Source organism: Liolophura sinensis, chromosome 4 (genome assembly GCF_032854445.1).
Source record: "Liolophura sinensis isolate JHLJ2023 chromosome 4, CUHK_Ljap_v2, whole genome shotgun sequence".
NCBI classification, from domain to species: Eukaryota; Metazoa; Mollusca; class Polyplacophora; order Chitonida; family Chitonidae; genus Liolophura; species Liolophura sinensis.
In genome coordinates, this window is record NC_088298.1 from 7,526,973 (window position 1) to 7,543,438 (window position 16,466).

At 38.6% G+C, this 16,466-nt stretch overlaps 1 protein-coding gene across 2 annotated transcripts; it reads left to right on the plus strand.

The window, feature by feature from the left end:
- The first annotated feature begins 12,805 nt into the window (after nucleotides 1–12,805).
- On the plus strand, nucleotides 12,806–15,622 carry LOC135464331 (zinc finger protein 501-like). 2 transcript variants are annotated; one of them, XM_064741757.1, is made up of 2 exons: nucleotides 12,806–12,881; nucleotides 13,994–15,622. In XM_064741757.1, the coding sequence occupies exon 2, from the start codon at nucleotides 14,006–14,008 to the stop codon at nucleotides 15,461–15,463; it is 1,458 nt and encodes a 485-aa protein (XP_064597827.1). In that variant the 5' UTR covers nucleotides 12,806–12,881; nucleotides 13,994–14,005; the 3' UTR covers nucleotides 15,464–15,622. The 2 variants fall into 2 exon arrangements, with proteins under 2 accessions (XP_064597827.1, XP_064597828.1); XM_064741758.1 differs by lacking the exon at nucleotides 12,806–12,881 and adding an exon at nucleotides 13,051–13,104.
- Nucleotides 15,623–16,466: the final 844 nt, after the last annotated feature.

Consider the following 16,466-nt stretch of genomic DNA (forward strand, 5'->3'; position numbering starts at 1 on the left):
GCCATACCAGTACAAAAAAATTATCAGCCCACCAAGTTTCATTGAGGTAACTCAATTGGTTTTGACCACGACAATACCATTTGGAAAACACTGTAGCAGCTGGATCCAAATAAGAAATCCATCACGTCCACGAAGTTTCAACTCCGGAAATATTTGCAGCCATGTAACACCCAAGACGAGATGACCATCCCAGCATGGCATCCGTTTTGTTTACCACGTTACAAGAGAATCCTATGATGAGTTTAGGAGCAGATGCGTTGACAAGTTCTCTTGCAGGTATAGGCGCATACTGTCCAAAATCGGACAAGCATTTACTATCATTAATATCTATCATAATAGGGCAAAAACTTCAGAAATAATTGAAGCAGCATATTGAAGTACGAGAAGATGAGTTGTCAGCTTAAGCTTGCTTACAGATAGATGAACAAACAGACATCAACCAACTTACCAGTGATTTAGCAATTTCTCTATCTTCAATTTTGTTTTCCATTCCATCCAGCTCTTCCATGGACTTTATTGGAAAGGTATCCATCACATCTATGGTGCCACTCGATGCCTCTTTGCTGACCATCGTGTTCAGCAGCTGTCTTTAGGACAAAACCTCTTTGCGAACTTCATCCAAAGATACCTGGACAGCACTAATAGCCTTTAGTGTTTTTTCTGTCTGTGGCTGAAAAAGAGCATTATAACCATATTTAATGTACACATTGTTTAGATTTAATGAAATCTGTCTACATCTAGTGTTATTTGTTGTCACACAACTTTCAAGATCAGGCTGTTGATTTAGTTACATCATCGGTCCTTTCAGTGCGATGTATCAGTGCGTGATGTACCGGTAGTTATACTGTTGACTAATCACATTACATGCACAATGATTGTCTTTTTGCATTTTTGATACTATTTTGTGTACTTCACGCGTGTATTCTAGAATTCCGACTCGTATCTATCGACCACGGCACTTGAATGTAAACAAATCCCCCTTGTTTGCGCCCCTGCTTTTCAGAACGTCGCGACGTCATCAGTACGCTGCTTTATTCATACTTGCCCCTGATGACTTCAGCGACGTCATAATAGGAACTCGACGTTGAAAAAAAATGAATGAAAATTACCGCTGATGACGTCTTGTGGTGGGAAAAGCCAAGAACGACAAACGATGCTCATTTTACATTCTCCTACAGCCTGAGCAGTGCTCGAAAAATAGATTTTTATTTAGTCGCCAGTTGGCGACCAAATCTTGCTAAATCGTAAAAAAAACTCGCCACCATGGCGAGGAGCTGGACAACGTTATTGCCAAGCTTTGGCGATGGAAAGAAAATTGACCGTCGCCAAGCTATCACTATTGGAGCAGCAGTCTGATGGCCCATAAACTGCCGCACACAGCACGTTTATGACAAGACCGTCAGAGCTTGTATATTCTACTTCAATCCATCACTTTCTGTAACCTGGGGGACGTCTTGTACCGGTAACATAGACTGGAACCCCAAACCAGTCGTATTTAAACTTCTGGTTGCAGAAAGTGATTCAGATCAGCCACTAGAAATATTCCCGAATATATGTATATGGCGGCATTGCCTTAATAATAGGTTTAAGATATCTATTGTCCTTGTTTGGCTAGCAAATAAAAAATGAGAAAAGTTTAAAGTCTGCTCTTGTATTGGGCGCGTAGAGAATATAAATAAACCTGCACAATATACATACCATTTGAAAAGAAATGATCGTGAAATACTATGCGTTTTGTAGATTTTATGACATTCTGAGACGATCGGCCATCACATGAGACGATCAGACTTACCTCCCCTTAATCACAAAAAGCTTGCCTCGATACGTCTCTATCGGCACAATGAGCATTTTAAAGACCCCTCTAGGGGAAAATTGAACCGTGAAAGTCTCCGCGCATATCTATACGCATAGAAAAACAACGTGCTGTAGGTGTATGGTACATGTGAATACGAATACGTGCATACAGAATACGTGCAACTTAACGTCAGCCTGCTTTTAGTTTTGCCGAAATAGGTCGCTAATTTCGGGGGTTGTCGGCGATAAATACAAGAGTAAACAAATCATGTTTCTCTCCATGAAGGCGAATTTTCTCAAATTTTACGCGCCACACTGGCGACAATACATTTTTTTTCGTTCGCCAAAGCCTTTCAATTAGTCGCCGATGGTGAGTTGGCGACCGTATTTTTCGAGCCCTGCTGAGCTGTTCTACAGATTTGCAACAGGGCACCTTTCGAATAACTTTAAGGTCACAAGCTCAAGTAATAAATACACATATTCCAGTTGATGCTGTTTATGGTTGTTTTAACGAAAATTAAAAATGTGGCATTTGACCTTGAACTCCAAAAACAAGCCTTACATGTTAAATTTATGTAAGATAGGACACGGTACCTTGTCGATTGTCCAATTGTATACCAGCAGGAGCATGGAGGCTTGGAAAAGGTGGGACTGGCGGGGCTGGGGGCGGTGTTTGCGTTTAACTGGTCCGGCAACAGCTTCATCATCACCGTCATCGTCTGTGTCGCTGTATAGTGTTCGCTCTTTGCGCCTGTACAGTAAGGCAATTGGTGCATTATAACATGTGTACATTATTGTTCACTATCAAATTATGATAGTGCTCTTGTCAGAAAAAAAATGCGAGTTTGGAAGCAGCTCGAACTTAATTTGCTCTGTGAAGCAAGGCTGAGATCGTTCCTTTCAGTATTTCTTAATTGTCAACACTTTAAACAAGTATTTATTTTTACCTAATTCTGTTCAAACCGCGCTGCTAAGGGGCATGTGTGGTAGTATATTTGCAATCACATGAACAGTTAGAATAAAACCCTGTCTGAGGTAAGTGAGAGGGAGACGTTTTCATTCGGCAGTGTGAGCCAAATATCCCAATGTCTCACACACGTCACTGCTTTGGTTATTCTCTTTCCGCTGTACGTTCGTTTTGTTTTGTTTTAACATCATTTAAGTATTCAATATTACCTTACATGTATTTGCACAACGGTCACCAACTTCATACATTGAGGAAACTAGAGCACTAAAAGTAAACTATAGCTTTGTTGCACACATGTGATACAAGTGAAACATTGCTGCACCAATATAAGATCCTTAATTGCTATCGGTAGAGGAATGCAAGGCAGGGGTGTGAAATTGACTGGTGTCTATGTTAAAGTGCAGCACCTGAGATGAATTTTTACATTTGCATGACACTTTCTGCAGGACCTGTAAAACATGGAAAACCTGCCTCAAGTCATTCATCTGAGTGTGTTGTCGGCGAACATGATTGTAATGATTCACCATCACAGAGGTTTTTTTTCATTTTTTGATATCAAAAAGGAATACTTTGGAGCTATTTTCTGATGGTTTGAAGGTCAAAACTGCCCCATTAATGTACAGTTCTGCAGCCTGCAGGTAACAAGAGACTAATTAATATGTGATTTATACTTCTTAAAATGGTTAGTTTTTCCCTTTAAAGTATATGCAGCATTATTTAGAATCTTAGAATCACCATTTTCTGAACCGTATGTCTGACATGTAATATAATGAGTTAAAATTAATAATGAAAAGTTTTACATGATACTCACCACAAGCAGACAGGATGCGGATGCTGTAACTTGGCCAAGTTTTGTCAGCTGCTACTCTGTCTTTTACAGCTTTAGTTACGTTAGACATATTGCGATACGGTGGCCAAAAAGTTTTTGTCTCAGACTGTAACCAGTTGAAAGCAACAAGCTCTACTTCATCCTTCTCCACAAAAACTACGACGGCATACATTGTCAGTGACATGTATGTCTGTAAATAAGAAAGGATTCACAAATTCAGTACATTTACACAAATCACAATTACATTTGGGGTGTATGTCACATACAACATTGTTCTTCAATTCTTTTATAGTCCACTAGATTTTTAGAAACAATAATTAAACAGTGTCATGATTAGGCTAGTTCAAGCTTGGAAACGTTTAAATACATGTATGTACAGTATGTAGATATTTATTGTCTAATAACTGAAGTACATTTCCATTTTCAATGACAATCCCTATAGTTTGGTCCTCTAATGTTTTCACAAATATTAGAAACTTGAACCACAATATCATTAAATCAATATACATACATACATATATATTGGCAATGTCTGGGAAATAGAAAGTTATGGTAAGGCAGGCATCTGGGGCTTTCTCAATAAAAAGATTTCATCAAATTATCGTTCTTGGATTAAATTTTAAAAAACACACAAAAAAGACTAGTGCTACTGATTCTACATGTATAAGACTCCAACCCTGCATAAGGTCACGTGTATATAACTTTTCTGTACCTAACAGCTGTGAATAAGAGGAATTGCGACGTGTACAGTTTTATATGGCAACAACACATATTTCAGAGGTCGGTGACCATGTGGATGTTGATTTGACTTGAATTGAGAGGGTAAGAGAAAAATGGTCCACATGATCTGAATGACTGATACATCACCAGTACATCTCCACCACAATACAAAATATTTTTGATGAGACAAACCTTTGATCCTACCCCAACACAATTGTTGCCGGTTTCTGTTACAACACAGAAATGGTCCAGTTCAACTTCTGTGTATTGGACACAGTTCTGGTATTTATATCCCTGTTGAATTGGACCAAGAAAATGTTGCTTTTTCAGTCCACCATCAGCAGCTTTGGGCAATGTAGCAGCTGAGGGAGATATTTGAGAGATCTCTTTCAGTCTTGCGACAATCTGCTGTAATGGCAAGCTTTTCTTCCGCACAAGCCTCTTCAGAGTTTTCAGGTGGTTTTCAAAAGGAAATGCTGATATCCTGTCAAGAGGACTATGTATTTTCACCTCTTGAGCAAGGTGGACCAGATTATGGACATTGTACACGACCTGGTCAGCACCGTAAAGGTGCGCAAAATGTTGGACAAAGCTTACTAGAAGCTCATGTGCATAGCCCGCTAACTGATAGCAGAGAGACGGACTTATAAGTATGGTAATTCCGACTGAGAGCAGAAGAAAGTTTTTGTACAACTCTTTCAGCGATGCTGTCCTTTAAAACAACAGTTCCTGTGTTCAAAAGAAACGCGGAATTCTGTTGCCTTCCATCGGTCTATCTCTGACAGTGAACGGGGTTTTCGTGCAAACTCCTTAGGTATAAATTTACACATGTGAAGCAAGGCAGCTGAAATGCGTAATTTTGTCTGAGGCCCTAAGCGAATTGTAAGTGGACCCCTTATCAATAACACAAGGATACGACGCATTACACCGAGGCACACTAAGTGCAGATAGTCAATTGGAAACTGTGACACCAGAACAAATTGCAAAGCGGACTTATTCCAGTGTGATGGTTCTTATCTTCCTGCTTTTCAAATGATTCATCAGTTCGCAGCGTAGCATGAGTTTCAGGAAATGTCATTTTCCCATTATACACACCTTTTTGTGAACATTTTTCACATGCGGAATAACCTGCGTGACACTTGATTTGTTTGATAAAGGCACGTGCTGGTGCATCACAGATGAAGGATGTTATGTTAATCTGGTAACGCCTACCTTTGTAGTGTATCCCCTCTAGTTTTAGCTTTGTATACTCTTTGATAAAATCTTTCTAAAATTCAGAAGGATCCTTTGGTTTTTCTTGTCCAACAAACAACCCAGTGACAAACGGCTGGCATTTTGCTTCATTTTGTATCATTCCCAAAATAGGCCACAGCTGAGTGTTAATACTTTTGAAAATGGGGAGTCCATCCGTATTCACCTCAACATCTATGACTTTGATACATTCCAGATTTTTTTTCAATTCTATCCTTCGAATTACACAAGCTTGGAGTCCAAAATGATAGTAAGAACCCCCACATATCTGCTTTATTCCCACAACATGTCCAGTATCCAAAAGAGTCCTGGGGTCTTCAGGTAAATTTGGATGATGGTTTCTAAGTAAGACTAATAGCCTGCCAACTGCTGTGTGAGTGATGTTATTTTCAATTGCCCATGCAGCTAACAAATCTGACGACAAAACATTTTCTTCCTCTGAATCAGTACTACCGCAATCATTAAATCTATCATTGTCTACATCCATTGTTGGTATGCTGTTAGGAAATGTCCCTTCATTGTCAATTATGTCATATAATACATCATTGGTTTCTGCTTTGTCTGTGAATGTATTGTTTTGTTTGGAGCTAGCATTAATGTCGGTAGTGGTATTGTCAACGGAACAAGTGGCAGTATTGATAGAGACATCGGCTGTAGTACGGCTACTACTGCCAATGCCAGATGGAGTAGTACTACCGGTACTTCTACTAGATTGATCATTGTTAATACAGACAAATTCTTGACCTTTCACCAAACCATGCTCCAAAGCTGTCTGTCTACTTTGCTGGCCTTTAAGCTGACATTACCTTGAACTATTTTGAGCAATGCTTATATTGGATAGATATTTATTTACATTTTCATGTATCCGCCTTCTTTTAGTCCAGTACGACATATTGTCAACTGACTTTGTTTAATAAGTCACATGTACTCACTATTTTAGTGATTCACTGATTGCAATCTGTGTCAATAAATAAGCACGGCATCAAAAACGAAGTAAAGAATGTAGCATGTCTGCTTTAGCTTTTACAATTTCAGTGCTTCCCAAAGATTGACAATGTCCCCATGTAAATTTATCGTTGTCCGTGCCAAACTGATAATACAGGTAGACAGGGCCTTCGTTTGGCCTACTCGTATGTATCTATAATCTAGAAATTGAAGATGGAAAGTGAAAGTGAAATGTACTGAATTGCCGTCACTCATTACGTTTTTGTAACAGTCTGTAGTTTTTACGTTTTCGTGATAAAAGTTCGAGACAATCTTATCGTAGCTCTAGGTAGCACCCGACAGCTTTCTTGGCGCCAGATCTCAGAATTCGCTGTTACAGAATGTTCGTTAAGGAATGGCTATCGTCCGGTCCGGCACTGGCCCGGTATCACGCCGGTGAGCGCGCCGGAACAGAAAGTCTCGTACATTTTAGGTATCGTACTTTTGTGCTCGTTAACCCCACTCGTAACATCTTTCGGAGATTTCCGCTTAACTCCGGTCAAGGTACGGAAACCCCGAGCGTTTTTCCGAGCGCTTACGAGCGATTCAAATCGGAACATCACTCGGAGGTTTTTACCTTCAGCTGCAACAAGGTACGGAAATCCCCGACCAATGTTCCGAGTTGTGCGAAAGCAAAATATGTCATATTTTTATAATATATACATGTAGTACATGCAGCTTTAGCTCCCGAAAACAGTTATTTTCACGTTCCATGTAAAGAGAAACTCACATTTGGTTATGTTGAAATATCTCAAGTTTAAATCAGTTGTAATAATTTGCCACTGTATGCTGATAAAAAATAAATAGCCGCCCCCCCCCCCTCAAAAAAACAAACAAACAAAAAAAAAGCAGAAAAAAAACACGCACAAAAAAATCAAAACAAACAAAAAACTTTTTATTTCTTTGGACCCAGGGCTGTACAAACTTATCTAAAGAAAATTTTGCGCTTCGTGGGACTTGCCGGGATTTTTTAAAGTCAAAGCTTTATTGGGTCAGCAACGGGCAAGTTACGGCGATATTTAATGGTTCAATAATGGCCCGAGGGTGGGTCAGTACAAGCTTTGAGTATCGGTAAAACTAAACTGGGCCAGCGCTGGGCCAGATATGGCGATCATAACACTGGCAAAATAGCGACAAGCCGGAAATGGTTCAGCACTGGCCTTGTTAAACTCTTCAACTGTCGGTATTGCCGTAACAAACCGGTTAAAGCCCGGAATTGGACCAATACATTCATGTTTGTTGGGACTGATCCAAATAACTACCGTCCCATAACTCTTACCAGCTGTGTGTGTGTAAGACTATGGAGCGGATGATTAATGATAGACTTGTTTGGTCTCTGGAAACCAACAAGCTTTTATCTAATATTCAATGTGGTTTTCGTCAAGGTCGATCCACTATTGGTCACCTTGTTCGATTCGAATCGTTTATTCGAGATGGCTTCATCAATAACGAACATGTGGTGTCGATATTTTTTGACCCTGAAAAGGCCTACGACACCGTATGGAAATATGACATTTTAAAAGATCTCGCTGATATAGGCCTTTTACAGGCCGATTACCAATATTTATTTCAGAATTATCTGATCGTCAGTTTAAGGTAAATGTGGGATCCACTCTTTCTGACCGTGCTAAAAATATGAATAACATCGAGCGGCAACTGCAGCTTTGTCTCAATAAGATCGAGAAATGGGCAGTTGCCAGTGGTTTTAGATTTTCTGCGTCTAAAACCATCGGTATGCATTTGTGTAATAAACGGAAATTCCATCTAGACCCTGAACTTAATTTTTATGGTGAACCAGTACAAATTGTTGGAGAAACCAAATTTTTAGGTATAATATTTGATAGTAAGCTATCTTTTATACCTCATATAAAAATGCTTAAAGCTAAATGTACAAAGGCTCTCGATATAATTAAGGTCGTGTCTAGTACCGATTGGGGTGCTGACCGATCAGTTTTACTTAATTTATATCGTCCTCTGGTGAGGTTTAAATTGGATTATGGATCCATCATTTACGCTAGGAAGTCGTATACTAAAATGTTGGATCCTGTTTATCACCAACGTTTGAGGCTCGGCCTTGGTGGTTTTAGAACCTCCCCAATAGAGAGTTCTTGCGTAGAGGCTAACGAGCCTTCTTTACATCACAGGCGTATAAAACTGAGCCTCCAATATGCTACAAAGCTTAAAGCATATCCAGCAAACCCTGTCTACGACTGTGTTTTCAATCTATTATATGTAGACAAATATACTAAATGTCCTAACAAGATCCCTTCGTTCGGTGTTCGTGTTAAGGACCATATTGTGGAAGCCAACATTAAACTTGTGGACATAGCTCCGGTTTCTTTTCCGGAGTCCCCTCCATGGCTTCTTCCACAATCTAAATTGATATTCGATGTACGTAAATATAATAAATCAAATACAAATCCTCTTATAATTCAGCAAGGTTTTGCTGAAATTAAGGCTAAATATTCGGATAATAAATTTATATATACTGATGGATCAGAGGATGGGGACAGGGTTGCAGCTGCATCTGTCTTAGAGCAGCGAGTTTGCTTCTCTTCGTCTTCCAAACTCGTCGTCAATCTTTTCTGCAGAGGCCAGGGCTATACTCCTGGCCATATCATATGTTTCTTCTGGGCATGCTCAGAGGGCAGTGATATGCAGCGACTCGCTTTCTTACCTTTTGGCAATTAGGAATAATAGATTTAAATATCCGTTGATCCTCGAAATATTAGCCATACATAGAAAACAAATTAAAAGCGGTAAAGATGCCATATTCTGTTGGATACCAAGTCATACTGGTATCCATGGAATCCCAGTCGTGGACAGGGAGGCGAAAGCTGTCCTTACCAAACCTGTGTCAAAAGTTAAAATACCATATAATGATTTTAAGTCTAATATTCTTGAATATAGTCGTCGCCTTTGGCAAGGTGAATGGGATCTGCAGGTTTTCAATAAACTGCATGTCATTCTTCCTGGCATTGGCTTTAATTCCTATACCCTTGATATGCCTCATAGAGATCAAGTCGTTTAAACAATATGCCGTATTGGGCATTCTCATCTAACACACAATTTCATCTTGGATGGGAGCAGTGCTCCCGATTGTGTTGGATGTCATGCTCAATTTGGCATCAAAGATATCTTGGTTGACAGTGTAGACTTTGCCCATGTTCGGTAAAGATTCTACAGTCAACTGTGTGTGTATATATATATATACATATATATATATATATATATATATATATATATATATATATATATATATATATTAATGCATAAAATTAAAGCAGTTATGGTTTTTGACTTCTGACATTTAATTTTTTTGAAAAAAATTAGTTTTTGAAACTAATTGTCTGTTTTTATTTTAAGTTTTGATTGTTCATCAGATTAAGTCGAAAACTATTCATGGCTTCCTGGTTTGAACATGTTCCCGCCACGATATGGTTGAGATATTGCTGAAGCGGCATTACGCCATGATAATTTATTCATAATCATTCATCCATTCATTTTTAACCATAGATTGAAGAGATACCGTGTGACAGACTTAAATACATGTACATAACTGGATGCCACATTTTAATTTCACGAGGTTTCTTTTATTCGATTATACAGGTTTATTTTATAGTACATGTATGACACGTACTAGACAAATATTATTTTCAACATTTGCAGTTTATGTTACCAAAAGAAAACATTACTATACCTCCATATCCGGAAATGAGCATGAAAATTTGCCCGTACGGACATTTTCCCCTATGTACAATTCCCCCTAATATTTACATGGATTCACAGCTTTGAGCACCCAGGTTCCTCGCAAGGACCAGATAAATAACATGGAACTAAAAGGGCGAAATGATATTTCTTTTCAATTTCTAAAATTTAAAGTGGTATAGGACAATCAAACTATCATATTTGAAGGTTAGACACATTCAGATGACTTTTCCAGGAAATTTTCTTACCTAAAATCTATATTTTTCATTATTCATGTTAAAATCTTATTCAAGGCCTATCTCACCTGGGTTAAATTTGGTTTGTTTCACTTGCATTACTCTAGTCATGTGACTTAAGAGTGTACTGATCATTGGCTCAGAAAAGCCTTGACATCACTGCAAAACTATAAATGAGCTGTATTTTAATTCTAATTCGATATCATTTATTAAAGCCTATGACTGTTTATACCATGCCTAGCATTTCGGCAAAATAACTTAAATCCATGGCTAAAAAGCTCGGGAACGCAACTTAAAATGCATAACATGGTGTGAATTTCATAGTTGGCATAAAGCATTCGGGATATGAGTTATTATGAAACATTCTGGACAAAAGGTCCAATTGAGAAAAAGGTCCAATTGAGAAAAAGGTCGCACAGTCAAAATACCCCCAAAAGCTCATCCCTTGCATCAAGAACGGGCAAAACACCCACAAATCATAATCAAATCCACCAGAAAATTGTTTTAAAGATATATATGATGAAATCTAAACTTTTTTTATATAAAGTAATGTCTGAACAGAGTCGGCATGGGTAAAATGGCACCATTTTTTTAAATTCACCTTGTATTAATAAACCCATTTAAAAAAAACTGTCCGTTACACTTTAACCAATGCAGTTCATATGGATGTGTATTTTTCTTACTGTTGCATAAACAAGAACAATAGTAAGAAAATCTGTTGCCAAAAATAAGCTACAAATATACATGTGTAAGTAAAATAACAAGCTGAAAAGCGTTGTAATTAGGAAGAAGAGGGGAAAATATACCTTTTTGATGGTATTTACACATTTCTGATTACATAATATAACCTATAAGTAATTTTAAACGGAAAGAGGACAAATATTTTGATCAAAAAAGTTCTTAATACTTATTCCTGAATAGATTTCTTTCATTGTATTCTATTCCCAATGGACCTCAATGGAAAGCTTCCGACAGGATGCATGTGTGGGTACAACACATCTTTCCAATGATGCCATTGGAAATCGCCTGACAAAGAGTACAGTGTGCCACCAAAGACTTGCACCAACGTTGAAAAAGTTTTGTTTAGGTGTTGCAGTGGGACGGAAGAAGTTACAAGGATTTCTCCATGGAACTGGCCATAACATCCGTTTATAACTACATGCAGCTGCAACGCTTGAACACGTGTGCTTTATTTTGTGATCACGCATTAACATTTTTCATATTTTTTGTGAAGAAATATTCACCGAAGTAATAACTTTGCTGCTTTTTTGGAAATTCTTTCACTTTATATACATTGTTTTATATTATCAGAGGCAGGATCTTATTTTTCATAAATAAAGCCCTTCATGATTGTGGCAAATTCTGTTATAACAGAAAGAAGTCTAAAATTCTGCTGAACTTGAGTAGTTATTTAACAAAAAGATTCTATGAAATAAAAACAAAAATATTGTCAATAAGGCTAAATTTACCGATACCGACTCTATTCAGTCATTGCTTTATTTAATCAGTTTAGATCTCATATATCTCTCAAACTCTTATAAATATATACACCAATGTATGCACACAGTATGAACTTAACATGCTGAAGTATAAAAAATATATCTTCTAGAAATAAACTTTAATTTACACATGCCTGTCTGTAAATGTTAATTACCATGTTTTATTTAAATTTAATAAAATATTTTATATTTTAATCAAATAAAGAAATTTTAAACTTTAAATCTTAAAAATGTTAATAAAATCTTATTTCTGGAACAATAAAAATATTTTTTACGCATACCTTTCAGGAAAGGATTCATTACAGTATTTCTCTCTCTTTTTTTTTTTTTAATACATAACTATAAAAAATTAATGTATGAAAATAGTTATGATAAATTTTTAATATGTTTTACCGATTACAAAAAAATACCTACATGTTGCATAAAAACCTCCTTTCCCCTATTTCCCCCAACTATTGATAAAAATAATATAATCTTAAACTTAATTTGTATTTCAGCTGAGTACTTGCTTTGCGTATGTGTATTACAAACACACGTTGGTGACCGTCACTCCAGTGATCTCCCCTGCCGAAGTCAGCTTCGGTTCCCGGGAGGATTAAGGTACTAAATCGATGGTTAATTACATAAATATAGTAATGTTTAGAAAGCTTAGAAACTGGTCTTTCTAAATCCGTCGTGTTTGGTACGATACGAGCAGTAGTTCTCCCGTTTACACATACCTGGGTGCTGCTTTTCCGGGTTTTCTCAAATTCCGGATTTTCATTCCGGTCATTGGGCTCTCCCCAGAGGTTTCGAATGAACAGAACCAAGCAACAGTAACGGAAGTTGTTCACAACCACAGCTGTCTGTTATTTCACTTTTTCAGTTAGAGGGTGTTCCAGTGGAGGAAGCGGGTAGGTATATCAGAGACCTGTGGCCAATAATAGGTGCACTATGTTGTGTTTATCAACGCTGATTTTGCAAGGGAAGAACGTCGACCCATTGTTGTTGTTGTTGGCCCTGTTGCGGTTCACATTGGCAAGCTTGCCACAGTCCCTCGTATCGATCCAACAGGCCCGGCCATATAATACTAGTACATATAGTAGTGTTTGGTCGGGCCTTCTTCACAACAATGGGGTAGAAAAGGATTTCCTTTTTCCTATTCTTGTTTCGTGCTGTTCAAAACTCTTATGAAGATAAATTCTTTATGTTTTCTTTTAAACTGAAACCTTAAACACTGTTTGAATATATTGACAAATATTGTTCGTGATTGAGTAGGTCTTGTCATTCTTGACGTCATCGTCGTTGTTATACTGAAAACCATCCATCAACTGGAGCCACGATAATTTTGTAAAACAAGGTCACTTAGAATTTTGGCCTTATTAGTGGAGATTCTCCTTTTGCAGTTACATGTGCATGTCATTTGAACATGCATGTAAATATTCATCATAGTTATTAAGTACTATGGTAAAGACAGCTGGTGGCCGTTTTGGCCTGGTGAGTTAACACGCCATTGAGGCACAATAACCCAGGGGCCTACAACCAAAGCTGTGAGCTCCAGTCCAGCTAATGCTTGTTTCCTATCCGGCTATACATGGGGAGGTCTGTTAGCAACCTGCAGATGGTCATGGGTTTCCCCTGGGCTGTGCGCAGTTTCCTCCAAACATAATGCTGGCGACTGTTGTATTAGTGAACTATTCTTGAGCACAGCGTAAAACACCGATCACGTCAAATAAATAAAGGTGGCCCAGTGTAGAATATGTATATACAAATTGATATGAGGGCCGAGGGAGGGTAGAATGCCATACTTGGGAAGGTCTTCCAGCAACCTGTAGATGTCCTTGGGTTCCCCCCACCAGGCTCTGCCAGGTTTTACTCCCACTTATAATGCTGGCTGAAGCCGTATAAGTGAAATATTCTTTATTGCTATAAAACACCAATCAAATAAATAAATCAAATTGTGTGGTAGTATTTAAGTTTGGTGCTAAAAATGGTCTAATAAATAATTAATTTCTGTTGTTCACAGATAATAAAAAAGATGACAGAACTTAGCAAGGAAGGCATGATTAGATCATTCACTGTGGAACTACAGACTTGTATTGAGCAGGATGGGAGTGCGGATCTACACATTGTGACTGTGAGGAATGTTATGGAGTTTTGTTTCAAGTGTGAATTGTGCGAAGAAAGGTTTAAGCAGTTTGACAGCATGAAAAGCCACTGGAGTTCGTGCGTTTGTGATGATTCTTGGGCTCAGATAAATGTGACTGTGGCAAACTCTGGAAAGGACAGTGAAGAAGTTCAGGATGTATTGTCTGACAAAGAAAATGAAGTTGTAGAAATGGTCGAGGCCGAGTTGGAACCTGCTGCTAAAGATATGCAGATAGACAGAGAGGTAGAATTGGAGAAAGAAGTTCAGACACAAAGTCAGGAGGCAGTAGTGGGAGATGAAGTGGAAGACTCGGAAGACTCCAGAGCTGTGCTTGAGAAAGAAACTGAAAGAGATGGTCAGGCGTGTTATGAATATAGTTGTACTGTATGTGGTGAGAGTTTTGATAGCTTAGAGCAGGCTGGAGTTCACATGCAGGCACACGAGAAAGAGAGGTCTCCGATGCGGAACCAGTGTAGAGAGTGCGGCAAAACGTTTGCGCAGAAAAGCTCATTGCGGTTCCACATGCGTTCTCACACGGGGGAGAAGCCGTTCAAGTGTTTACATTGTAGCAAAGGCTTTTCTTCGAATAGTGACCTGAGTCGCCACGTAACTCGCCACAACAACACAAAACCCCACGCCTGCCCCAAATGTAGCAAGGCTTTTGCTGACAAATCATATCTAAGGCTTCATTTAAAACTGCATGATGAAGACAACCCCAATATGTGCAAAATTTGTCAACATAAATTTACCACGAAGAGTCAGCTCAATTTGCACATGAGGAAGCATACCGGTGAGAAACCATATTCGTGCTCAGTGTGTGGAAAATGTTTCGCTGATGTGGGAGCCTTGAAATACCACTTTTCAACTCACGGCAACCGACGTGAGTCAGTGAATTGGATGTGTGACATTTGCAACAAAACTTTTTCTACAAGGCAAGCCCTCGGAAACCATAGCAGAATTCATACAGGAGAAAAACCATACACATGCAAAATATGCAAGAAATCTTTCACTCAGAACTCTTTGAAATTGCACATGCGTTATCACACAGGGGAGAAACCTTTCCATTGTCACTTGTGTGAGAAAAGCTTTACAACAAAGACACATCGTGAAACGCACATGAGGCACCACACAGGAGAAAAGCCTTTCAAGTGTGATAAGTGTGATAAAACATTCGGCTACAAAAGTAGCCTAATCTATCATGCAAGAACTCACACAGGAGAAAAGCCTTTTACGTGTCCTCTCTGCAAGAAAAGCTTCGTGGATAGTGCAACAATGAAGCGCCATGCCATTACATGTGCTGTCAATCGCTTGGGTAAAGGAAAAAAGAAAGGAAAGAAAGACAAATAGCTATCAACGAGTTTATTGAAAATGGCCATATTGGACATTTTGGCCCAAAAACAAAATAAATTTGTATGTAGCAAATGGGTTGATTTTTTTTTTTTGTTCATTTTGTCATTTGTCTGATTCTCACCATGACATCGCTAAAATATTGCTGATGTGGCATTAGGCGATAACCATTCATTTATTCGTCTGAACCTTATTTATTCCAGTTGGATTCTTGTTTATTTACCCAGACATTGGGCCCGCGTAAACCACCTAGACCTCTGACTCCAGCTTTCGCCAACTTAGCTGCTGTTTGAGGACTTGTGACATTATTTAATGTTAACCACCAGTCAAAAAAATTCAGGCAGTAAAACACAATCTTTGAAACTGCAGATGTTTGCAAGGTGTTTGTTCAACCATATTCTAAGAACATTCTGCACACACTGATAAAATTATACTTTTTGTGAAGTCATGAAATTGCTAAACCTGAACAGTGTAGTTCTGTTTCTGAAAGCAAATTAAAAAAGTACATAAATCCCATTGAAGGTTTTTGGGAAATTCAGGATTATTTCATATTGGGAGGGAAAAGCGTGACCTCCAGTGAAACAAAAACCTCTTGTTCCCAAGTAATGCAGAAAGACCTCCATAATAACCCACATAAGACCTGTCCTAACCTTCCCTACTGAAGTATAAAAGACTATTTACACGCTGCTTCCTCTCTTTGGGCTCAGTGTTCAGCGTTCAGAGGTCAGGGCAAGGAAACAGGACTGGTTGGCCAGGTGTCAGTATGTGACTGGGTGAGGTGTCATGTCTGATGCCAGCATGCTGTGACTAGGTGGGGGTCTCGTGTCTGGTGCCAGCATATGACTGGGGGGTGGTGTTATGACTGTTTTGAGCTATTATGTCTGATCTCGGTATACTATGACTGGATGAGGTGTCGTGTCTGGTGCCAGCTTACTAGGACTGGGTCAGGTGTTACGTCTGGCGCCAGCATACTGGGACTGGATGGGGTGTTATATCTAATGTC

Excerpts from the sequence above, each read along its gene's own strand:
- LOC135464331 (XM_064741757.1), top strand. The coding sequence starts at position 14,006 with ATGACAGAACTTAGCAAGGAAGGCATGATTAGATCATTCACTGTGGAA.